Here is a 27013-nt window from a genome sequence, read left to right on the forward strand (position 1 = left end):
ACAATTTAAACGGGTTGGATTCGAATTTTATCAACCCAAGCCCGCCGCGGGTCGACCCCCCTAGGCCCGCAAGCCACGTGGGTTGGCTCGCGATGGGCTTGGGTTGGTCCGCGGATTGAAAAACACATATAAGCTAAGTTTTATGTCAATTTATTATCTTTTTTTTATATAATTTTGAAATAAAAATAGTGTTTTCATTCACTATAAGTACTTGTTTGTGTCCATTTATATTTAAAATACGTGTTTATGGATATATTTGATTGATGAAACCTTTCCAAAGTAAAACATTGAAGATATGAAATTTTTTTAAAAATTTTTTAAAAAAACAATTGATGGGCCCACAGGTTGGCCTGCCAAACTCGCAACCCGCCTTGGGTTCGGTTGAAAATTTCCCAACCTGCCAAGTTGACGGGTTGGCCCGCCCCGCCTTGCCAAATGGTTGGCCCGCCACGGGCTGACCTGCCTCGCCATGGGTTGGCCCGTCTGACAGCTCTACTCGAGAAGACCGGATACAGCTATCCATCAAGCTAGACTACCAAGCTACAATAACGAAGCAAAGTATGAGGCATTGATAGTTGGCTTGCAAGCAGCTCAACACGTGGGAACGGATAAAGTCCTCATTCACTCGGATTCCCAGCTTACCTCCCAGCAACTATCCGGGGCCTTTGAGATAAGCAGCACATGGCTAAGGCTCTATGTAGAGGCTTTTAAAAAGCTAAAGGTCAACTTCTGAGAAGTGGTTATACAGAAGATCCCCCGATCGGAGAACCAAGCAGCGGATGAGCTAGCGAAGCAGGCTAGTTCATTAACGTCGATCGTCATAGGCCAGTCGATCAAGAAAGTCTCACTGGTGGCCCACATCGACCTTATGGAGGGAATCACCTTCCCGAACAACTGAAGGACGACCTTGACTGAGTTCTTACGTTCGGGAACTGCACCTGCCAATCCAGAAGAAGCTCGCTTGATAAAGAAGAGGGACGGTCGGTTCACATTGATCGACGACCAGCTCTATAAGAAAGCCTTCTCCCGACCGCTACTCAAGTGCGTCGAACCATTAGACATCGATTACATCCTGAATAAGGTGCACCAAGGCTCTTGCGGAGGTCATTCGGGCGGCCACGCATTGGCCCGAAAAATACTTCTGGCTGGATACTTCTTGCCGACCCTCCAGGAGGATGCCACTCGGACAGTGGCGACTTGCCTGTCTTGCCAAAAGTATCATAACATGCCACACTAACCGACCGAGGAGATGAAAGCTCCCACGGTATCGTGCCCGTTCGACCAATGGGGCATGGACATCATAGGGCCTTTACCTATGGCAACCGGTCAGCGAAGGTTTCTACTGGTGGCAGTAGACTACTTCTCAAAGTGGATAGAGGTCGAGCCGCTTGCAAGAATCACTGAGCGGATGATCACCAAATTTATTTGGTAGAACATTATCTGCCAGTTCAGAATCTCGCACCGACTCATGTTTGATAATGGAAGGTAATTTGTCGGTCAAGAGCTCAGATAGTGGTGTGAAGGCTACGGCATCCAACAATCCTAACCTCAGTGGCCTACCCTCAAGGCAACGGCAAGCAGAAGTTGCCAATTGGGAGATCCTCAGAATCTTACACACTTGCCTCGACCACATGGGAGGCAGTTGTGTCGACGAGCTTCCTTGTGTGCTATGGGCTCTCCGCACGAGCCCGAAAGAGGTGACTGGCGTAACCCCATTCCAGTTGGTGTATGGCAGCGAAGCAGTTGTCCCCGTGGAGGTCGGAGTAGAATTCGATCGGGTGCAGTGTTATGATGACGGGAACACCAAGCAGAGGTTGATGGAGCTTGACTTGGTGGATGAAACAGGGGCAAAAGTCGTCGTGCAACTAATTGCCTACTGGTAACGGATGAAGCAGAACTACAATCAATGAGTGATCCTGAGGTCCTTCCAGGTTGGCAACCTTGTCTAGAAGAAAGTTAAGCTGGTCAGCAATGTTACCAAGCTTGAAGCACCATGGGAAGGACCATTCAGGGTCGTGCAGAAGCTCTGATCGGGCGCATACTATCTGGAGGATGAAGAGGGGAGGCGGCTCGAGAGGCCATGGAGCGTGAACAATCTTCAACCCTATAGGGCTAGATGAGAGGCGCGCAAGTGAATCCTGTACTTTGTATCTGTTGTGTGTTTGCCAAATGTAGGGCAAAGTTTGAATAAAAAAGCAAAGGCCTCTTCAAGGGCACTCCATCAACGGTCGAACGGCAACCTTAAACCTAGGTGTGAGTGTATATCAACCGTCGAGAGGCGACGTTAAACGCGTGTCTCCAATAATCGTCGAGCGGCGACATTAAACGTGTGTCGATAATAATCGTCGAGCGACAACGTTAAACACATGTCTCCAACAACCGTCGAGCGGTGACGTTAAATGCGTGTCTCCATCAATGGTCAAGTGGTGACCTTAAACCCTCATCTCCATCAACGGTCGAGCGATGACCTTAAACCCTCATCTCCATTAACAGTCGAGTGGGGACTTTAAACCATCGTCTCCATCAACGGTTGAGTGGAAGCCTTAAACCGTCATCTCCAACAACCGTCGAGCGGCGACGTTAAATGCGTGTCTCCAACAACAGTCGAGTGACAACCTTAAACCCTCATCTCCATCAACGGTCAAGTGGAGACATTAAACATGAGTCTCTGACAAACCATCAAGCGGCGACGTTAAACGTGGGTCTACCTAAAACCGTCGAGCGGCCATGTTAAATCCGGGATGTTAAATGCGAGTCCCCACCAACGATCGAGCGGTGACCTTAAACATGAGTCTTCACCAAATCGTCGAGTGGCGATGTTAAACATGAGCCTACTTCATATCGTCGAGTGTCGACGTTAAATCCGGTACTTCGTCAAATAGTCAAGCGGCGACGATAGACCCGAGTCTACGCGGGTTGTCGAACAGCTGACTACGAATAAGGGTTGTCCAAAAGCCCCCAAATTTGCAGATGAACGGCCCGTTCGAGAGAATGTACCAAAATACTTGAAGCTCCGCAACGTGGAAAAGCAAAGTGAATCGAGCATACGCGCATACAAACCACGGTCGATCGGAGGAGTTATGGGGCTACAATATGACCAAAGGAAAACCAAAACGCAAATACAATAAGAAAAAGCCCCGCCGAACGGCCAAGCATGCATTGATACTTCAAAATTTACAAGGGGAGATTGCAAAGATAAAGCCCTTGGCCTCACTCTAGGTAATCTAGTACGTCGTCAGGCAGCGCGGTCGTAAGCTTGTCCTGGCTTATGACCTTGCTGGTCAGAGCCGTCGACGGGTGGCCTCCCTCGCAAAGCTGATCGATCATCCCTTCGATCGCCAAGTCAAATAGTCGAAGGGTCCGAATGGTGACTTTGTCGCAGAATGCATCCGAACGGATGTAGGCTTGCTTTATGGCTTCAAACCTACTCCCTTCGACATCCTGATAAGTCCTTAGCGTCGCACAGGATCCCTCCAGCTCATCCTTAGTGGTGGCTAGTGTGGCATCCTTGGAGGCAATTTGATTGCGGAGAGACTTTTCTTTGACAGAGCGGCTGTTCCGCTCAACAGTCAAGAAGTCTTTGAGCTCCTTCAACTTCTGGGCAAGTGTCCGGGCCTCCTTGTTCTTCAATTCAAGGTCGTTAATGGCCCATTGATACCTAGAGTTGGTCGATTCAATCTTCTTGTCAAAAGTGACGACTTGCTTGTTCAACCGAGCCACCAGCGTCTCCTGCTCCATGCTCTTGCCCCGCTCAGCCTCAAGAAGTCTATTAATCTTCTCCAGGTTGGCCTTCAGCTTCTCAACCTCAGAGGTCAGCGGCCCTTGGAAGGAGGAGGGGTCGCTCAAGACTTTGAGCTTCTTGAACTCATCCTCCAAGAATGCGAGCCTGTGGCACATGGCCAGGCTTTCCACCCAATACAGCGGATAAACGGGAAAAGGTTAGCGCCAAACAGAGGTAAGCCATGAATTTACATTAAAATACTTACATCGATGGTCATTTGGGTGTGACTGCTGGCAAGGGCACCTGGAGGTAGTATAGCCACACAGGCTCGAGCATACTCCAAGACTTCGGCGAGCGGCCGCCAGATGATGATATAGTGCTCGGGGGTCTAGGACTAAGTACTCGGCTCGCTATAATCTTCCGTTGGCAAATGGAGGATCACCATAACAAACCGTCAGCCAATCGAGGCCGAGTGACCTGAGGCCTCCCTACTGAAAGCCGGTAAGATGTCAGACCACTTAACCTTCAGGGGTTTCTGTGGTGGCAGCAGGAAGGCCACGGGCAATGCAGCGACAACCCCCTACGGTAGCTCGACCAGGGAGGGATTCCGATCGGACGATGAAGCCTCCACAGTTTCTGGAAGCAGAGCCAAAGTCGAAGTTCTGACCCGCTCGACCAACTGCGTCGTCCACGTAGCAGAAGGCTTAGCCCTTCGCCTCTTGCGTCTGGTCAGTGACACGCCAGAGGAGGCCGAACCCGATGGTTCCTCAATGAGAATAATGGGGTGCTGCCCTACCGGAGATTGTGAGCCCGGGGTGGCTCCTCCACTCGGCGCATGGCTAGCCTCGCCTTCGCCCACCACGATGGGCGCCTCATCGCTCAGGCTGAGCGAATCTTCGTGGGAGCCGACCAATTGCAAACCTCGTCTCGCTAGCTCTTCAGTAGCTACCGCCTCGATTGCGGTGTCCATAAACTTTGCCTTATCGGCCATCTGCGCTCTCATCATGACTTCGGATGCAAGAGAAAAAGAAAAATCAGTTTGCATCAAAGGAAGACGTAAAGAGGTTTCTTACCTAGGCTGGTCGGTAGCCTGGTGTGGATCGGACTCAGGCCGAAGATGTAGAGGATACCCTCAAGCAGCAATTTGTGGATGTCATACTTCTGACCATCCAGCATTGCCGCAGCATTCAAGTAGTCTGATCGGCTCTTGTAACTCTTCACTGGGGGCTGAGGCACCACCTCGAGCTACCAGTGGGTTGAAAAATCTGGTCGCTCAAAAAGACGAAGGAAGAAGAAATACTCCCTCTAATGTTTGTTGGAAGTTGGTATTTTGTCAAAAAAAAACACTAAGCTGACCCGAGATTGGAATAGGAAGGCCCTCGGTTCGGATTGCTTCGAGTAGTAAAAGTAATGAAAGACCCGAGGGATGAGAGAGATGTCATGCAGCCGGAACAAGATAACGATGTCGCACAGCAAACGAAAAGAGTTTGGCACAAGTTGGGGAAGGGAAATGCGGAAGTATTTATAGACAGCAAGAATGAAGAGGTGAATGGGGAACCGTAGACAGCGGTGAAATGGTCCCTGAACAGATAGATGCATCCGGTCGGTGGGGTATTTGGCCGATCAAACGAGGAAGTCAGAATGATTTTGTGATCAGGCGAAATTTCAAAAGCATTACTAAGGCCCTCAGCATCGCCCTCATCGAACCTAGACTCTATGGTGGTGTACCAGAGCCCATGGATGGAGACCGACGGTTGTGAGGAGCTGGCCATCATAAAAATAGACGTAAAACAAAGGAAAGGCAATCGAAAAGATATAAAAGGGTCATGAGAATGTCACCAGAACAGGGAGAAAGGCTAAAAAAAGATTAAAGATAGGCATGATAGGGAGAGAGCTTATGAGAGAAGTGTCATTGGAAAAATCGAGATAACCGGAGAGGAAGCACCGAAGGTTGCCAAGGTATGCGAAGGAAGTAGGAACTCGAGCGCCAGGAACTCGCATGCAGAGTGTGAAGGAAGTGGTGCAATGAGCTTATAAGGATCGAGCTCAGCCAACCAGAGTCGTCTGATATAGGTCACGAAAACCTAGGACGAGAGCTCACCGTTGAATTCAAACCGCCAAGAGTCGCAATCAATGTCTATCACATCAGGTGTGCGACGGTCGTGGGCATGACACATGCCATGCTACCACGGGTCGGCAGTTAATGCAGGCGTGGGAACCTGTTCTACCTTAATGAGAGGGGATTTGCACGATTCCGAAGAAATTAGGATGATGTCGGCATAGCTCACACTCACCCGAGGCATTCCACGAAATTTGTTTAACAAGTGCAAACCTCCGTCAAGTCCATCAGATAGAAGGAGTGCACTTATGCCCATTCAGCAAACTTCAGCAGGCCGATCGGTGAGAAGGGCCACATCCCATTTGGTCTATACAGTGACGAATGCCAATTCGGAGGAAATTTGCTCACACAATGGTCCAGTCAGTCGGACTACAACCTCCTTCGACTAGACTTAGAGGGAAGGCTTGTGATACGATGATTAGGCGGGGCCCCACCCTGTCGCCGCGTGGAGGTTAGAGTCAAGATGATCAACGGGTGGATGTTGTTGGCCGATCGGGCAAGTTATACGCCAATCGGGCATTGAGCACAAACCCATCATCTTGGGCATAGGGAGTAATCAAACCGACGCTCAAGGGACGCGTAGAAGCCGAGCCGAGCGGCTCCCCCACTCGGCCTAACAGCAGACTTGACATCAGCTGACAGCTGGGCACGCAGACAGAGAGATACTCGCTGAGCATGTGGAAAGGGAACTTCATGTCGAGCGGCTATCCCGCTCGGCCCGACAACGGATGACACAGACAGAGGACTTTCAGCTGAGTAACTCTCCTGCTCGACCCGACATGCTTCACCGGAGACTGACTTGAGCATCGGAGGGCCATAGCTGGGGATCCCTTCCCTGTCTCGACACTGATGCTGCTTGTGTTGCATGTAGGAGCGAAGTCCACCGGAGGTCAGCAAGAGTGTCATGTCCCCAGCATCCGTCTCTTCGACTTTCGGACAGGATCAAGCCACATCTCTTATGGAAGAGTTGGACTATATTTAGTTTAATCATGAATTAGTCAAGAACTAACTTGGTTTAGTTGTAAACCAAACCAAGGGGTTAATGGGCTAATTTTTAGTTAAGGGATAATGGATTAGATTTGCGCTTACTAATCCAACTTATTAATGAGGGCTATATATTGATATAATTGAGAGAAAATTATACACATGAGATCATTAATTGGCTTGTAAGGTTTTTGAAAAACCTTAATCCAATTTCTCTTTTCCTCTCCCTCTCCCCTCTCTCTTTGTCGCCGCCAACAAGGGGAAGCCCTTCCCCTTGTTGTTGTGACCACCATAAGGAAGAAATCTCTTCCTTGTGTGCTTCTCTTCCTCTTCCTCTTGATCCCTCTTCTTCATTCGTGGCTAGTAACTTCCAAAGGAAAGGCTTGTACTCAAGGAGTTATTTTGAGAAGCTCAGTATGGATACGAATAGAGGCGAGGTTCGACAATGTCGCTACGGTTGATGTCCTTCTCGTTACAGGTCATTTGTAAGGTACACCTAGCGTACTTTCTATAAAAATTTAATTATGCAGTCATATTTGGCATGTTGTATCCTTGTATGTGTGTGGTGCGTGTGATGTAATAATTTAAGAATTATTATTATTTTATTTTTCACTATGCATGTTTACGAAAAGTATTTTAGTACACACCATATCGGGCATACCCAACAGTGGTATCAGAGTCTGATCGTGCTTCGACATAATTGTAAAATTATTTTATGGTTCATAATTTGTGTTGTAAAATGTATTTTAGAATTTTTCTAAAATTATTAAGTTTTTTCTATTTTTTGAAAGTTTCCTAAATTGTTAGGAAATTCTATTTTTGGAAAGTTTTTGATATAATTTCAGAAAATTAAATTTTGAAATATTCTGTTAATTTAGAAATTAATCTTTTCTGGAATTTTTAAATTTATTAATTTGTCAAAATCTCTAATCAACAAGATTCTAAATTTTCTTTTTTTAATTTTTAATTTTTAATTTTTTGTTTTAAGTTTACAGAGTGACTTAGACATAGATTTTATACCTGAATATAATTGATCAGGAGGTACAAGACATACCTCACTTACCATATCAGATCTGAAACTCAATTCTCCCCCTTCATCGTTGCTATCTTCTGATGTAGCTCCCCCTTCATCGATACTTGCCTCTGAGTTACTTGATTCTTCGTAAGTCGCCATCAGTGCTAGTCTAACGTAAGCTTCTATCTCTGATTCTGACGAGCTTTCATCCCACGTAGCCTTGAGATTCTTGTCCTTGGTTCACCTTGATCCTTTTTCTTTCTCCTTCTTGAGCTTTAAGCAATCATCCTTTATGTATCATTCTTTCTGACAATTGTAGTATCGAACCTTTCATTTGCTCCTTAGATTTTTCTTAGTCCGCATTTCTTTAAATTTGTTAGATTTTAAAAACCTTTTAAACTTTCTTACCATATATTCAAGGGATGAGTCTAACTCAGGTTCGTCCTTCTTGTTGGTTCTCAGTGCCAAGTTATGGCTTATGATCTCCATTTCTTTTGTCCTTCCTGCACATCTAGATTCATGTAATTTGAAAGTTGAAAAAAGTTCTTCTAAGGTACTTACCTGTAAGTCCATAGAGATGTAGTATACATCTACTAAAGTTGACCACTCCATTGTTCTTGGGAAAGCATTGAGTGTGTATCAAATTGCATCCTGATTTATTACCGGTTCTCCGAGGTTATTGAGTTGGATGATCAGTTCTTTGATCTTTGTATGCAGTTGGGTCACCTTCTCTCCCTTGTTCATCCGAAGGTTTGTTAGTTGATTTATGATGATGTCCCTTCTCGCTAGCTTTACTTCCGAGGTGCCTTCATGGAGCTCTAGGAATTTTTCCTAGAGTTTTTTGGCTGAGGTATAGTTTTCAATTTGGTTGACCTCTTGAGGTGGCAGAACACTGAGCAAATGGAATTTTACTTTTCCATTTGCCGCAAAGTCATTCTCTTTCTTGTTCTAGAGGTGTTCTTCCTTCATTTCTCCATGTTGATCTCTGAGTTCTATAAAGCCATATTTAATAGTTAATAATATTTCAAAATATATTTTAAAAAATACCTCCATCTTTTTCTTCCAAATTACGAAGTCTTCCTCGAACTTCAGTGGATGGATGCTAGCTCTGACCATTTTATATGCTTTTGATAACATTTAGTCCTTCTGAAGTGTCTTAGATCTGATACCACTTGTTGGTCCTGGGTGGCCGATAAAAGGGGGTGAATTACCCTGTTAGAGAATTAAAGATTTTCTTTTGCTTTCTCATTTTAGCAAAGACAACACAGGTTAGTTGAATAAAAAATAAACATAAAAAGAATAGTAAGAGAGAAGATCGATTTACTTGGTTTGCAATCAAAAGATTGCTAGTCCAAGACTTTGAAAACTTCACTGAAGATCTCCTTCTTGCAAAGTAGTCTCTTATAGCAATTAAGTACAAAAAAAACTCTAAAAGTAGTAAACAGAATTGAAAGTTCAAATTCGGGTGTTGTATTGAATCTCGAGCCCCAAGCCTCCTTTTATAGCTTCAATGGTTGAAGTGACCATTTGAAGACGTGGAAAATTTTGGGTGCTCGGACCCTATCCGGGCACCCCCAGTGGTGCAAATTCTATCATCTTCACAACAGCTGAAAGATAGAATTTTTGCATGTCCAGACGTCTGGACCATTACTGACGTGGACCTGAAAGTGATCCACAGTAACGGCTCTGCGACGAGGTGCCTATTCAGTACCTTGGTGGTCCAGGCGCCCTAACTAGACGATCCAGGCACCCGAACCAGTCGACCAAGTGCTGACTCATTTGGTGTCTTCTATGATGGTTGGCTTCTTCTCAGTCACTTAGGTGATCCTTAACCTTCCAGAGTTAAGCTCACCCAAACCCAACTCCAGCCTTCTCCTCGAGTAGTCTTCCACTTTGGCTTCTCGTCCCTCAGAAACATCGCGTGCATCCTTCTCGTTCCACGACATACTCTTTTGCAGCTTCTCATCGCTCGAATTCACTGAGCCCATCGACTCACTTCCCATACTATCCTTCTCGTCCACTGTGTCTTTCTCTCGACTTCTTGTGTTCTTAAGTCTTTGCATAGTTATGTTAGGGAATAATTAGTATTAGTAAATACTTATTTATTTCCTAATTATTAGGGAATAATAATTATTAGGAAATACTTATTTATTTCCTAATTATTAGAGAATAATTATTATTAGGAAATACTTATTTGTTTTCTAGTATTTTATATATTTTCACTTATAATGGTATTTATATACCACATACTATCATTAATAAAGTGCATAAATTCTATCGTCAACATGGTATTAGAGCGCTAAGCTTAACAACAATCTTTTTTTTCTTTTCTCTACAATATCCACCAGTCACCTTCTACAATGGCTACTATTGAAGACATCACTCACCGGCTATCTCTCACAAATTCTCTTGATTCACCTTCCGCCTTGTGGTTCTCAACGTCAATGCTTAGGCACCATTGAAACTTACCACCTCCAATTACTCTGTCTGATACTTGTAGTTCACATCTCTTCTATTCGGATATGACTTACTGGGTTTTATTGATGACTCACGTCCCTGCCCCCTTCCCAAATAACACCTACATACACCATACTCCCTCAAGCGAATCCTGATCATATTCTCTGGCTTTGTCAAGATCAACTTCTCCTCAACGTTATTATAGGTTCGATGTCTCCTACTCTTGTGCAATTTATTTCTTCATCAATTTCATCTAGAGACGCATGGCAGATGCTGGAGAGAACCTACGCTGCTCCCTTATGTGGCAAGATTATGACTCATCGGCAAAATCTTGCTAGCCCTCAATAGAGTAACAGATCTATCACTGATTATATCGAGGATATCAAAATAAATATTGATGCTCTTGTGCTTATGAATGTCGAAGTTGACTTTAATGAACCCTCCATTCATACCCTGAATAGTCTTAGCCAAGATTATTGTAATATCTCACATGCTCTGTAAGGTTGTGACGTCCTTATTACCTTTGATGAGCTATTCGAGCATCTCCTCAACTATGAAGCCCAGTTAAAAGTCTCGACATCATCTCCATCTTTGACGCCAATGACTATTCTTGTGACTCCAGTAGGGAATTCTCATAATCGGTATTCAAACTATCATGGTGGTCGCCAGAAGGTTCCGCCAATGTCCCATCAGTCGCGCCTATCTACTCTTGGGTTGTCTGCGCGTCCTCCTGCACATCCAGCTATGTTCAGTCCTAATCGTTATCTTGGGTGTTGTCAGATTTATGGTATCCAAGGTCACTCTACTCGCCAGTGTGGTCGTATAACTGCCTCAATGCTTGGACTGCTTCCACCAGCTCCTCTGTGTGCTTCGTGTCCAGCATATAGTGCATCGTTTGTGCACACTGCTGTTCATTTTACACCTCCATCTAATTCTCGAGAATGGGTGGTTGACTCTAGCACCTCTCATCATGTCACCACTAATCTCACTACTCTCTCATTAGATGAGCCTTACTCTGGAAATGATAACATTGTCATTGGTGATGGTTCTGGACTACCCATTACACATACTAGTTCTTTCTCTTTCTCCAATCCATCTTTCCCTTTAGTTTTCTCTAATGTTTTATTTGTGTCATCCATGTCAAAAAATTTGATTTATGTCACTACACTTTGTGCTACTAATCCTATTACATTTCTTTTCTTTGATTCCTATTTTCCGGTGTTGGATCGTTGTATAGGAGCGACATTGGTCAGCGGGGTCCATAGAAATTGTGTCTATTACTGGCCAAAATTTGTGTCTATGCTATCATCCCCTTTTGACTTTTTTGTGTCTGTCTCGTCATCTATTTCCTTATGACATAGTTGTTTAGGTTATCTGTCATTAGGTGTTTTGCAACATTTTTTGTTATCCTTGGTTCGTTCATTTCCTACGGATTCTTTGTCTAATTTTTCATACACTTCATGCAATATTAATAAAAGTCATAAATTGTCATTTCATAAATCTAGTATTTCATCTCGTTCTCCTTTGGATATTATCTTTTCTGGACATCTCCTATATCATTATTTGATGGACTCAAGTATTATGTTATCTTTATTAATCATTTTACAAAGTATATATGGCTTTATCCCTTACGTAAAAAATCGGATGTATACTCTACCTTTATTGCATTCAAAACTCTTGTTGAAAATCGATTCTTGATGACCTATCAAAACACTCTTCACTAACAATGGAGGTGAATTTTTAGCCCTTCGCTCCTTTCTTACTACTCATTGTATCAGTCACCTTACCACTCCTCCACACACTCCTGAATACAATGGATACTTTGAACATCGTCATCATCATATTGTCAAAACTAGTCTCACTTTATTGCATAGAACATCTATTCCACTCACTTTCTGGCCTTATGTCTTTGCTGCGGCTTTCTATTTAATTAACTATTAGAATTTGAGGGATGTCCTAAGGTAATCGCCTTATAATTTTTTCTATTTATTTGATAAGTATAAATTCACTATTTGAATGCATATTATATGTTTGATTGTCTTAAACTCATTTACTGAATACCCGTAATATAATTCATAACATGAGAGAATTTGTGATTGGATCACAACTAGTGATTATCTCTGCATGTGCAATTATGAATTTATTGAAATTTCTCTAGTCGTCAAATTGATACATTCGAACATCATCAATTCTGTAAGACTAGCACGGGCTATACTCCTTGGTTCGGCCAAGCGGCTATTTTCTCACTAACTGGAGGTATTGGGATGTCGAGAGTTAAATGTGGATGTTGGTTATGGTAACTAGTTCATTGGAGTGACTCGTTGTAAAAATTCATATGGTTCTCTACATATATATAGATATGTCTATAAAGTTCTTACTGCAGCACGAGTACAAGTTTCCTTCGATTTGAGGTATACAAGTCATCTTTGTAACACCCCTAGAAAGCCTAGATAAGAAAGTAAGGATAATGAGAGTTTGAAGGTAGTGAAAAGAATGTGTAAATATTCTAAGTTGAATATTAAGATGGGAAGGATTTAGATGATTAAAACTTTATGAAAGAAAATAAAGTTGAGAATATAAATCATCTATATTTATAATACATGGAATTAATGTAAACAAAAGGAAGGAATATGAGATAATATATATGTGTATGAAATATTTATGCATAATGCATAATATGGTGATATATGAATTGTTATGTACAAAAGAATATCAATAATATGTTAGAAGAGAAATAGGATTGAATCTTGGACCTCTTGTAAGGAACATGTATAGGATATCAAAGGGGATAGGAGAATTTATTGATAAGGAGAGAAAGGACTAAGTAGTTAAGAATAAGAAAGGATTCTTTTTACTTAAAAGGAAAAGGAAGTAAAAAGAAGTAAAAATATACATAACCAAGTTTTGATCCTTCGTTCTCTTGTGGATGCATGCATATGTTAACCAAGTGTGATAGGAGAGGATATTGTAGGAGGAGCAGATAGTGATGTGTGTGGTGGTGGCTCGGCAAGAACGATTCGGACAAATTAATATTTTTAGTTATATGATCAATATATGCACATTCGAACTAATCAGAATATGTGATATCATGCTTATTTAAATAAAAGGAATGATTTAAAATTTTCCGCTGTTATAGTATAACTAAAGCATGTACGTAAGTAGTATAAGATCGTAGCGCCGCCCTTGGGTAAAGAAGGGTGGGCGTTACAGGTGGTATCAGAGCGAAGTTTTGCCAGCTCACTACACACACATCAAGCTCCTTCCTGTCGCTCCAAGTAAGTACAGTTGCTTAATTTATTTATATGCAAAAAAATTAGTATGATACTCTAGGATACATGAATAATAGCCTAGGAAGGATACCTTAAGCTATACCCTAGAGAAGGGTACATGATGACAAGTATGTGTTAAAAATAGTATGATACTCTAGGATGCATGAATGGTAGCCTAGGAAGGATACCTTAAGTTATACCCTAGAAAATGGTGCATGATGATAAGTAGGTGATATTCTAGGATGCATGAATGGTAGCCTAGATACAAGAACCTTAGGCTATAACATAAGAGGAATAATGAATCTTTAAAATCTTGTAGAAATGGACTATATCCCGTTCGAATACGATCCCAAGGATGTAGAATATTTTGGTGAATACCTCGAGTTCCCGGATGAACCCGATATGCTGAAATACTTCGACAACTATGTGAGCGACTCGGAATCTCCGGAACACGGTGAGTTCGGAGAGGAAGATCTCGAGGAAATCGAGGAAGGGAATTCGGACGATAATGAAGATGAAGATTCAGAAATTATGGAATATTATGAAGGAGAGTACGAGTTTCCTGAGATGGGCGAGGATGAATTTAACCTTGCTGAATACATGGAAATGGGTTTCAACCCCAACGATATAATAGACTTCGAGTGGGGACTGAACAACCTCGAGGGGGAACTAAACGAAGACCCGATGGAACCGGACGAACATGTTGAAGAAGACGAGGGAATGGATGAAGAGACAATAATCGACCCGGAAGAGGCATCGGAGATTCAACCTCCGATAATGCCTGATCCACCCCAGAATGATCTGGGCAAGTCGATACAGGTTGGGTTGATGATGACTACTGCTATCATGTCCTTTATGGCAGGAGTAGTCACAACCTACCTGGCCTTTTAAGAGAAGAAGTTATGAACAAAAAAAATAAAAGCTCAGATGGAAGAACTGGAAAATATCAAGGCCAACTGGAAAGGGAAAGCGACGGAATGACACTAAGAATGGTTCGTCCAACAAGCAGCTCAAGTTTTCTCAGTGCAATACATGTGGGAAGAAACATCCAGGAACATGTCGTACGAGCACTAATAAGTGTTACAACTGTGGGATAGAGGGTCATAAAGCAAAAGACTGTCGTAAGGGCAAAAATTAAATGCTACGACTGTGGACTGGAAGGACATCTATCTACAGACTGCCCTACCAAAACTAAAGCACCACAGTATGTTCTGAATCAAGGTCGTCCCGCAAGGTTACACCAACTGCAGACTTCTATTGAGGGACCTTCAATGAGTCAAGGGAGATTGGAAGCTCCACCAACGTCTAAGGAATCTGAGCAGAAATTGTCATTCTAAGTTCGGGGACGAACTTTCAATAAGTAGGGGAGATTGTAACACCCCTAGAAAGCCTAGATAAGAAAGTAAGGATAATGAGAGTTTGAAGGTAGTGAAAAGAAGGTGTAAATATTCTAAGTTGAATATTAAGATGGGAAGGATTTAGATGATTAAAGCTTTATGAAAGAAAATGAAGTTGAGAATATAAATCATCTATATTTATAATACATGGAATTAATGTAAACAAAAGGAAGGAATATGAGATAATATATATGTGTATGAAATATTTATGCATAATGCATAATATGGTGATATATGAATTGTTATGTACAAAAGAATATCAATAATATGTTAGAAGAGAAATAGGATTGAACCTTGGACCTCTTGTAAGGAACATGTATAGGATATCAAAGGGGATAGGAGAATTTATTGATAAGGAGAGAAAGGACTAAGTAGTTAAGAATAAGAAAGGATTCTTTTTACTTAAAAGGAAAAGGAAGTAAAAAGAAGTAAAAATATACATAACCAAGTTTTGATCCTTCGTTCTCTTGTGGATGCATGCATATGTTAACCAAGTGTGATAGGAGAGGATATTGTAGGAGGAGCAGATAGTGATGTGTGTGGTGGTGGCTCGGCAAGAACGATTCGGACAAATTAATATTTTTAGTTATATGATCAATATATGCACATTCGAACTAATCAGAATATGTGATATCATGCTTATTTAAATAAAAGGAATGATTTAAAATTTTCCGCTGTTATAGTATAACTAAAGCATGTACGTAAGTAGTATAAGATCGTAGCGCCGCCCTTGGGTAAAGAAGGGTGGGTGTTACAATCTTGGTCATAGAGACTTATACTTTGACATCTTAAGCAAGCATCTCATTGAGATGTAGATCCAAGATGATTGGGTATAAGTTGAAGTGTCTAAAGGTACTTGGATAGCCACAGAGGATTCACCGCTCCTTGCAAGGAGACGTATATCCTATGGCCACTCGTTAGGATTATTACTCAAAGTCTTTGGCCAAAGCATCACATGTTAAGAGTGTGAGACTTTTGTACACATATATGAGTAATTTGAATCCTTAGAATGAGGAAGTATTACTTGGGCTAAGTGTAACATAGTCATCCTAGTGGGGACAAGACATATAGATCATGTCCTGAACCAAGTGGGTATAAGACGAGTGAAAGGAACGAGACACGACTCACTGTAGTTGTTGAAGGATTTAGAATTAATTCTACGATTAACTGTGATTTTTCGACTAATTGGGTATCATGATGTACTACTAGGTGTCACTCATGATAGTTCTATAATTAAGTAGTTAATTATGGACGATCAAGATAAACTGGGAACCTATAGGTCACACGCACTAACGAGTCTCTAAAAGACGTAAAAGAAATTAAAGAATAGGATTCTTAGATCAAGAGATAAATGTTTGGTTGGACCATACATAAGACAAATATAGAAATATTTGTCGCAATGGAAGCATAGATGGGCTACATCTCTTATCAAGGAGTTGAACTATATTTGGTTTAAGGATGAATTAGTCATGAATCAACTTGATTTAGTTGTGAATCAAACCAAGGGATTAATGGGCTAATTTTTGGTTAAGGGATAATGGGTTGGATTTGGGCTTTTTAATCCAACTTATTAATGAGGGTTATATATTGATATAGTTGAGAGAAAATTATATACATGAGACCATTAATTGGTTTGTAAGCTTTTTGGAAACTTTAATCCAATTTCTCTTCTCCTCTCCCTCTCCCCTCTCTCTTTGCCGCCGTCAACAAGGGGAAGCCCTTCCTCTTATTGCCATGACCACCACAAGGAAGAAATCTCTTCCTTATGTGCTTCTCTTCGTCTTGCTCTTGATCCCTCTTCTTCGCTCATGGCAAGTAACTTTCAAAGGAGAGGCTTGTACTCAAGAAATTATTTTGAGGAGCTCGGAGTGAATATAGACAAGGTTCGACAATGTCGCTACGGTTGATGACCTTCTCATTACAGGTCATCTGTAAGGTACACCTAGCGTAAATATACTTTCCATAAAAATTTAATTATGCGATCATATTTGACATGTTATATCCTTGTATGCGTGTAGTGTGTGTGATGTAATAATTTATAAATTATTATTGTTTTATTTTTTACTGTACATGTTTACGAAACATGTTTTAGCATATACCGCATTGGACATATCCCAACACCCTCTTTATGACTGCATCAAGTTAGGTTTAGGATGAATTTTATATCCTCTTTTTTTATACCCATCGGGATCAGATATTCATATTCAGCCCTATTAAAAAATTAGATACCTTCATGCAACTGTTATTTTTTCTTTATATATATTTTTCTCCATTCCATTCGGGTTAGATATTTGATATTGATACTCCTTCTATAGGAAAGAATTTCAAAAAAAAATACTCAAATATAAATATATAAAATGATAGAGCTAATAAAAAATGAAATAATGGATCATAAATTTATATGTCTATCTAAAATATTTTCTTAATATTTTTATTTATGCATACCCTAAATTTTTTTTCATTAGAAGGAAATGATTATTCCTACGAGCCTGTGAGCATGAGAACAAAATACAACCACAAAAGTGAGATAAAGTAAAAAAAAAACAATTTTTTCAAAATATTTTTATACGACTCTGTTTTTTCCCCCTCTTTAATTCAATACAAAACCAATATTAACCGCTCTTGCAGGCAAAATTGTCATATCTAATTTATTGGCTTTTAAATGAGTGTCAGTATCCTTTTATTTATTAATATTCGTTTTATAATTAGGAAAAATAAAGTTATTCAGGTTAAACATTGTAATTTTATATATAAATATTATATCTAACATTGTTAACTAATGATCTATTAGCTCAGTTTTTTTAGAGCGTCGTGCTTATAAGCTGAAGGTTGCAGATTTTAAACCTTAATGGCCAATAAACTATTTTTCTCAGTTTCTTAAAAATTTTAATTACTTAAGGAATATAATTTTAAATATACTCCTAATGTTTCCCTTGGTTAGTAACTGGTCAATTAGCTCAGTTGGTTGCTAATAACGTGAAGGGATTCGAAACCTGCATGGGCCAATAACTAATTTTCCAAAGAATTTTTACTTATTTAAACATTTTAATTTAAAATGTAAATAATATGTTTCAAAATATTAACAACTGGTCTATTAGCTCAGTTGGTTAGAGCGTCATACTAATAACGCGAAGGTTGGAGGTTCGAAACTTTCATGGGCCAAAAATTTATTTAACTCATTTTCCAGAACTTTTACTTATATAAATATTTTATATAAAAATATAATCATCTTGCTTCATAACGTCAATAACTGTCCTATTGGTGAGAGCATCTTTGCTAGTAACGCGGAGGTCGTAGGTTCGAAACTTGCATAGACCAATAATTAATATTTCTCATTTTTTCAGAACTTTTACTTATTTAAACATTTTATTTTTAAATATAATTAATTTATTTCACTACGTTAACAACTGGCCTATTAGCTCAGTTGGTTAGAGCGTCGTGCTAATAACGCGAAGGTCGCAGGTTCGAAACCTGCATAGGCCATTAATTAATTTTACTTATTTAAATATTTTATTTTTAAATATATTTCTTGTGTTTCACAATTTTAACATCTGGCCTATTAGCTCAGTTGGTTAGAGCGTCGTGCTAATAACGCGAAGGTCGTAGGTTCGAAACCTGCATGGGCCATTATCTAATTTTTTTCAGAATTTTTACTTAATTTCTTCTTCCGAGCAAATCGTAAATGGGCCTCTTGTACACCATGTTTAACTTCTGCAATTTTTTCTTCTGACGAAACCGTAAATGGGCCTCTTGTACACTTTTATGGCCCAATTCTTTTTTCAATTTAACGAATGATAATTCTGAAATCCTCTTCTCATGCTTGGGAATTAATTTTTGTAATATTAATTTTTAAAAATTGAACCAGTTTGCGTTAGAATTTAAATTAACTTAGCTATCATTTTAAAATATATTTATTCATAAATAATCATTTGTAGTATTTGTTGTGGTGTAAATATATATTATCATTTTCATATTGTGGATCTTTTCAGAAATGAAGTCATGTTCTAATTTTTTTTTACCGTCTTGAGATAATTTAATAAAATCAATTTACCATTTTGCTTAATATTTATAAAAATTATTCCTGCTCCGCTACATTTATATTGAGAGGCAAAAAAAAGATGGAAGATGAAGTGATAGGAAATAATAGAAATAAATTTGTCCATGGATGAAAGATTTGCTTCAATCTTTCAGAAATAACGAGAAATAAAATTCAATAGTATTGTTTTTCTAATTTTGTTGATTCAATCGAGGAAAAAGAATAAGCAAAATTAGAGAAAAAAGATTAATGTCTTTTTTAAAACAACATTAATTTTAATCATTTTTTAAAGAGAACCATTGGCTTTTCTTCATATCATTTTCCTAAGATAGAACTAAATTATAAAACCTTAATAATTTAAAATATAAACAAATATTTGTAGTCAATTCTGTTCCACACACCCAATGGCTTCTATCAAATTAGATGAAAATAAAATTCAAGATTTTTTTAATACATTTAGTTACAATTTTACTATTTTATTAAGAATATTCACTTTCTATTAATTTATTTTATGAAGCCTAAAATAAAATTATATTAATATTTTTGACCTTTTCATATTAAAAATAATTTTAAGATTTTTTAATAATTTTTCTATAATTTTTTATATAAATTTATATACGATGATGGTTCTCTTTAATTTTACTTCTTAAAATTAACAGCATCGTTAATGGAAAATTTTCAATAAATATTTTTAGTTGACAACATTAAATATATATTTTTATTTTTTTTTTTACTAATATAAAATATAGTAATTATTTTTATTAATTTAATATGATATAAAAAATTAAATTATTTTTTTTATATAAAGGAGACCAGTAAGATAATTTCAACTCAAATTCTTTTTTATTTTTTCCATTTTAAAAGTTACTCATAGCCATATTAGAAAAGATTGCTGCCATGGCAGTTCCTACTGCCGTAGGCTTTGCTGCTGAAAGCAATAGGAGAATGATTCGAAGACAATGATGAAATTCGGTAGAGTTAATAAATTTCTTGCAAAAAAATATACAAGTAATTTTTTTTAATTAATTATTTTTTTTATTATCTATTTCACCTCAATGGCTCAATCTAATAGTGTAAGGTAATTATGAGGAAGGTGGAGCCAGTTCACCTTTAGCACCAACACAAGAATGGTCTTTCAAAGTGTAGTTGCTTTCATAAACAAGAGTGACAGAGAAAACACTTTGAGCCAACACTGTTGGCGCCTTTTCAGACTGCCTTATGCAATTACTTGCTTGGAATTCTTAAATAAATCCCGTGGTTAAAATTAAACTTCTATTCTATGAATTTTAATGTGTTTATATTGGTAAATTACCCTGACAAAGCGAAACCTCTCTCTCCTATTTTCTTTCCCCCACAATGTTGGGACACCCCTTGAGACACCTTCCTTTATTGTGGCAAAAATGAAGGTGTTCATGCGCTCTTCATGACTCTGAGCTGTGGTGGACTCTAGACATATTATTTATTTGCTTAATTAATTCATCAGATTCCAATCCTAACAACTTAATCAACCTTTTGCCTTTTGGTCAAATCCCAAATCCCAACTTAATTTATCATTCATGAATTTCACTGGAAAGAGTCCCCACTTAACAACTTCTTTTTTCTTCTTTTGAAAAATAATCCTCGATTAAGCAACCTGAATTTGTCATTAAGAGCATTGGATTTGTCAGAGATTTCCCCATATTTTAATGATCCGTCCGTAGATATCTCTCCTTGAAGGGCAGTTGAGACAATCCAGTCCCCAATCTAGAAATAATCTTAACCTGCAGCGGCTTTTGCGTTGGAGCTCGTTGGCCCTTCAATTTCAATCTGTCCAAATCTACTTCATGCCTAGGAGAAGAGACTTGCGAGTATGTGCAATAAGATGAGCAATAAAGAGAAGATGATGGCTGCTCTTTTAGATTTGAGTTCTGTTGGTGTTGTTGTCGTCTTTTTTGGTTCTTTTCTCACTGTTTTTCAGCACCAGGAAGCAAGGAAGGTAGGGAGAGCTGATGAGGATGCTAAACTCAAAGCCTATTTAAGTAGAGAAATATTGTAGGTGAGAAATTCCAAAAGAGAAAAGAGAGAAAACATGAGAGAGAAAGAGAATAATGAGACCAGAGGTTGACAAGTTTCCTGTCACTGTTATTGGAAGGTCATTTGTCCTTGTGGAGATTTTCTTCTCTGGGATCTCCTTGTCCTCCTTCCAAGCCTCAACCTTTCCCCTCTCCCTCTCCTCCTCCTCCTCCTTCACCTCCTCTTATCTCTCTATCTTTGTGAGAGAGGTGCCTCCGACGCCCAGATGAAGATCTGGGTCGTTTTCTTCTTCCAATGTTCTTCCACAGCAGCTTAAATTTTTTCCTCTGGAATCATCGCTCGCTCAAAGAGGTAAATTTTGCATCTTTTAGTCGTTTGCAGCTCCCTGTTTCTAAACTCCCTGTTGAATTGCTTTGTCCAAGAAACACTTTTTGGCCATGGGGATTTGTTTGTCTCTTTGTTTAATTTGTGGCTGAAAAGCTAATTTAGAATTTTGCATTTTTCACATTTTCTGGCGTTGGACGGAGAGTTTGATCTCTTCATCTGGGATTTTGTTCTGGTTTTGTCGAACGTTTGCCCATTGCAGGAAAATCACACACCCGTTTGTCTCTTTGCACAGATCTGCTTCATTTGTTAAATTAGAGATTTGTTCCAGTTTGTTTTTTCTTTCTGTCGTTGCAAAGGCATCAATAAACAGTGATTTTCTTGTTAACTTGTTTAATATGACAAATTACTACAGTTTCTGAATGGAGAATTTCAATTTATGAAAAAAAAATTGCAGGCCTCACAATCTGGAGCAATAATTCTGCCGTGAAAGTAGATAATTGCGGAACGGACAAAGGTGGCTCCTTCGACTTCGCCTGGTCATGATCTTGCCTTGATGAGTGATGTGAACTTGAACGATTTTTTTGATTTGAAAGGTAAGTTTGCAGTCGTCTATTTCTTATTCCATGATCTTGGCATACTATATTTCCCCCAAGATCTAACTAGAGTTTGAGAATTGAGCTTAAAGAAGAAGGATGCTCCTTGTGTAATTTCTTGCTTGTTCATTAAGTAATTATTAGCTTGATAAACACAGAAAGTAATGTCAGAGTTCTCATGCCTCAATTGATGATTACTTTCAACCTAAGAGCTCTTAAAAATATGAGAATTGCATTCAATTTGTTCCTGAAAATTGATGGAGGTTAAAAGAATTATTTCCTCATCGGTGTTATCTTCTAATTGTTATTAACCTTTTTTTTTACTTGGAAATCCATAGGAATGGGAACAAAAGTGCACTGCAAAAGCTACCTTCCTGGGTTTCCGCCGCCAGGGGATCTAAACGAAGATTCCAACTTCAGCTGGACACTGTTTTGTGAACACAAATCTATCGGCAGACAACTGTACAACGATTTCCAGCCAAGGGGAGTTGGAAGCTGTTTGGCATATGACAAAGACATGTTGAAGAGAACAATGCTAGAACATGAAGCTATATTCCAGAATCAGGTTTGTTCGACAATCAGAACACACTAGACTCGATGAGCATTGATGTTTTTCCCTAGTTAGACGAATGAATTTGTCCATTTCATCAAAAGAAGTTCAACTTTTTTCGTATCCTTTTTGGTAAAGAAATTTCATTCTGGAATCCAGGTTTATGAACTTCATCGTGTTTATAGAATACAGAAGGAGCTGATGCATGAGCTTAAGAAAACACAAATGAACGGATATTCCCAGACTTCGAATTCGAGCATGCTTGTATCTAGATTGCGTTCTGAGTTGGATGAAAAGGGATGGCTTGCACCTCATCAACCTCTAATGACTAAACCAAATGTTATACAAGATAGCGAGGACGACAAAGTCTCTTTGCACTTTCTGAATAAAGACATGACTCCAAGGAAACATGGGAAATGTGTTGAGAGTGACAAACCAGAGGAAACTGAGCCCAAGAAATTTACTGGAAGAATTTTGGATCTTCATCTCCCTGCTGATGTTTACATAGAAAAGGAGGTTACTGAAAAAATTGAAAGAGAAAATATTCATGGCATCGAGGCTGAAAATGGTGTCAAATTAACTCTTGGCAGCATCGATATTCATGGATTCAGAAAAGGTTGCTTAAAATCAAATTGGGATTCTGATGATCAATCAGTTCATAGTTTGGCTGATCTGAATGAGCCTATTACAGAGTCTTGGGAGAATGAGGCTGTCAATTCAAATATACATAAATTGGATGGTGTGAATGTACTCTCCAAAGAACTTGAAAAGCCTTGTTTATTGACAGAATCAGAATCAAAAACGAAGTTTCCACATATTTATCTCTCCAATAATGATGGCGCAAACAGCCTCGATGCAGAGACAGTTGGGATAATACAAGAACAACAGACACTCAACGATTGTGCTGGTAAGAACAATGGCCAATACTTGTGAACTTATGAAGCCTTACTTCTCTATAGGAATTGAATTCCTTGAAAAGCATTACTTCATTGTTTTTGGCTTGTAAGAGCATGTTGTTTCGCATATGATTTCCTTGATGATGCATTGCTCCATAACTGTGAATATATCGTCGTTTCCGGTTATAACCTTTTATTGGTGCACATTTAATTTTTTTAGCAACTGTTTCTGCTGCTGATAGTTTGATGTGCCGTAATTCAGTGTTTTTGGTTTTCATAGGGCAAAGTATCGCCGATACCAATGAATGCCCAAGTTCCTCTGAGCAACTAAAGTTGAAATTTGATAAATCTGAAGAAAATTACTTGCTTGAGCAAGATGAAATAAGGACTTGGTTTCGAGAGAAAACTATCTGCATTGAAAATTCTGCTAATCCAGGTCTACCAACTAGCTTGAATAATCCTAGACTTAAAGCTTCTCAGGTCACTCCGTTATCGGCAGCATATCCACCAGCTCCAGCTTGCACAAAGCCAATGCAGATTATTGGCCAACCTCCAGTCTCACTTCAAGCATTACCTTGTTTCAAGAGCTACAATGGTTATTCACAGCCACACAGGGGACTTGATAATTTAGTCTTATCCCACACTAGTGGGTATCGTCATGCCATTCAAATGAACTTGACTTCTTTGGCTAATATACAACATCTGCAGAGCAACCTTGGAAAATCAAATCTCAGTGACAGTAATGGTAGTTCACCATATGAAAGCTCCCAAAACCATGAACTCCAAAGACCCTTCAAGGACTCAAAGTTCGGAAATTTTGAGTCTCTGAAGGGTTTGAATTTGAACCAGGCAATTCTGTGTGGAACTCAAGATGGTTTTGCAGACCAAGAAAATTTAGTTAGGAAGCATGAGGAAGCCCCTGACAAATTTATTTGGCCTAGAGAATGGTCATCTTGCAATGGTCATGCTGACAGAAAAGAAAATGACACTAGATCCAATGTGCATTTCAATGCTGAATTTAGAGGATTAGAAATCAAAAGCCTGGATGCTGATCTTGCAAGCAATCTTGGAAAAGGAAAAGGATTTAGAAATTGCAGTCAAGGTTTAGAAAGCGAGATTAATTTGAATTGTGAGGTAATACCTGTTACCGAAAATAAACTGTGTGAAGCTTCAACTGAAGGTATTCCATCTTCACTTCCTATGGCTGCGGCTGTTGGCAAATTGACTTGCCAAATTGATCTGGAAGTACCAGCTGATGAACTGGAAGACAATGATATGGATGTCTATATCAATCAACCAATTGCTGCAGCAGTTATGTCAGCGGAGAAGATATCCTCCCTGGATGTTTGCATCAAATCAGCTGCAGATGCAATTATTTCAATGTCCATAGATGCACATAATCATTTAGATAATATCACGAGTATTCCCTCCGCACCAGCTACTTGTGATTCCTTGCATTTGTTAGCAAAGATAGCTACATGTATCGTGGAGTCATTTGAAGCTTCTGGTGATGACGGATTGGATTTCTTCGAGTCAATGACATTGAAACTGGATGAACTCAAGGCAGATGAATACAGTTGCAAATCTTTCAAACACGAGAAGCCAAAGGATGATGAGAAGTCTACTTGCTCAATGCTTTCAAGGTCTAGAAGGGCTCAGGCAAAGAAGAGAACGCAAAGGAGAGATTTCAAGAAAGATGTCCTTCCAGCACTCACATCATTGTCCAAGCATGAAGTGACTGAGGATCTTCAAGTGCTCGGAGGGATAACGAGAGCTTCAAAGTTGCAACTGACTGGTTCTACAAAGACAAAAAGGAGCAAACACAAGACAAGTTCTCAAAGGGGGCGAAGACAAGCGAGAAGTTTGGCCATTGCAATTGCAGAAATGCACAATAGTCCCCCTCGAACACTACCTATTCACACAGAATTGGAGAATGCTAGGAGTAGCATAATGGGATGGGGGAGGACTACTAGAAGATGTCCGAGACAAAGAACAGCTAATGCCGCGGCTCCCTAGGAGTATTGTTTTAGAGCACAAGAATCCTTGTCATTGTCAAGGAATAACAGTTTTCTGAGTTAAAACAGTAGCTTTAGAGATGACAAGCTCTGTAAATGTTGGTCTTGATTTGGACCCAGTATCACTGGCTTTTAGGTAGTTTTGTAGATTCCATGCAATAATTTGTTGATGATTTCTACAAGAATAGGACAGCAGTTTTTTCTTCTTTTTTTTTTTTTTTTGAAAAAAAAAAACACTGACTTCTATTGATTATGTTCATTAAGCATGATCATAAACATTATAATCAAGCTTATTGAATCTGTTCGTCTGGCATCAGCGATGATAATTTCTTGCTGTTGAATTACTCGTTTCTATGAATTTGTAGACGTTATCCACTCTGACGCTGGTTGCTGTCTCTATCTAAGCAACAGGGATTATAAAAAATGAGTGATGCGGGCAAGTAGTGAAATAGGTCTGACGTTGATTTGGCGATATTGACTAGATCCCATCACAGGGGCTGTTCTTGTCGTTGTATCTTCATCGAGATCTAAGTTAGATCATGATTTATTATGTGTAGTTGACTAGCTGAGAACGTCAACGTGAGCATGGCTGCCTAGTTGTCTCGTCTCAGGCACAATACAGAAGGGTATTAGCACTAAAAAAACATACAGCGTTAGAGATGGACTTCTCGTCGCTAATCTCAGTTAGAGATGAAATAACGATGGAAAAAGCACGTCGATGCAAGTTGTCATAGAGACAAAATTTTAACTTCCGTCATTAATTAGCTACGAATTATAATATTCCGTCTCTAAAATTAGAGATGGAATATTATAACCATCGTTATATACATTAACGGTGGTAGTTGACATTAACGACGGAATATTAATATTTCATCACTGAATAGAGATGAATTTTCAATAGTTGATCCTAAAATATGACAATTATAGTTATTATGGTGCCAAGATTCTAATTTTTTTAATAGATACTTATTTTTCATCACTAATTAACGACGGAATATTTAATAGGCCGTCGGAATATATCGTGATCCCAGACAATCTCGTGCAACTTTTAGCGATGGAATATTAATATTCCATCGCTAATTAGCAATGGAATATTAAAATCCCATCGCAATATGTCATAAACCCAAGCAATTTCGATACTAAGAGTAGCGATGGAATTTAATATTTCGTGACTAATTAGCAATGGAATATTAAAATTTTGTCGCTAAACACTGCAAATTTTGACATTCAAAGTATATTTCTACGTTCATCCCTGTTTATATTTCATATAATATAAACCATTACATTCATAATTAAACAAACACAAGCACAAAACTATAACTAAATAATCCTACAACAATAATACTACAACATCTCCAACAACACTAATCCAAACACAAAACTAAAACTAAATATCCAAACAAAAAAACAAAGGTAAATATCCAAACATCTCCAATAATATCTGAATATATAGTACTACAACATTTGAATTTTAAAAACACAATACAACACCTCCTACCCAAAAAAAAATCCAATCTAAAACTAGCGGATAGTAATCAATCTTGCAGAAATTTTAATGCGATATATTATTAATAAAATAAAGAACAAACTAATACACAATTATGAATAGCATATAATTAAA

The 27013-nt window shown here is 39.1% G+C and overlaps 1 protein-coding gene and 2 non-coding genes across 3 annotated transcripts; all 3 read left to right on the plus strand.

Annotated features, from left to right (window-relative positions):
- Nucleotides 1–18371: 18371 nt before the first annotated feature.
- TRNAI-AAU lies at nt 18372–18445 on the plus strand. The gene has a single exon. It is a non-coding gene; the product is annotated as a tRNA-Ile (tRNA).
- Nucleotides 18446–18515: 70 nt separating this feature from the next.
- TRNAI-AAU lies at nt 18516–18589 on the plus strand. The gene has a single exon. It is a non-coding gene; the product is annotated as a tRNA-Ile (tRNA).
- Nucleotides 18590–20701: 2112 nt separating this feature from the next.
- LOC122029668 lies at nt 20702–25596 on the plus strand. Its single transcript, XM_042588754.1, has 5 exons — nt 20702–21362; nt 21793–21931; nt 22270–22496; nt 22641–23388; nt 23658–25596. Exons 2-5 carry the CDS (start codon nt 21892–21894, stop codon nt 25391–25393), a joined length of 2751 nt encoding a protein of 916 aa, XP_042444688.1. The 5' UTR covers nt 20702–21362; nt 21793–21891; the 3' UTR covers nt 25394–25596.
- The last annotated feature ends 1417 nt before the right edge of the window (nt 25597–27013 follow it).

Source organism: Zingiber officinale, chromosome 10B (genome assembly GCF_018446385.1).
Source record: "Zingiber officinale cultivar Zhangliang chromosome 10B, Zo_v1.1, whole genome shotgun sequence".
Lineage (NCBI taxonomy): Eukaryota > Viridiplantae > Streptophyta > Magnoliopsida > Zingiberales > Zingiberaceae > Zingiber > Zingiber officinale.

Excerpts from the sequence above, each read along its gene's own strand:
- LOC122029668 (XM_042588754.1), top strand. The coding sequence starts at position 21,892 with ATGAGTGATGTGAACTTGAACGATTTTTTTGATTTGAAAG. Across the intron at positions 21,932-22,269 it reads CGATTTTTTTGATTTGAAAG|GAATGGGAACAAAAGTGCAC; the intron begins GTAAGTTTGCAG and ends GGAAATCCATAG. Across the intron at positions 22,497-22,640 it reads AAGCTATATTCCAGAATCAG|GTTTATGAACTTCATCGTGT; the intron begins GTTTGTTCGACA and ends TCTGGAATCCAG.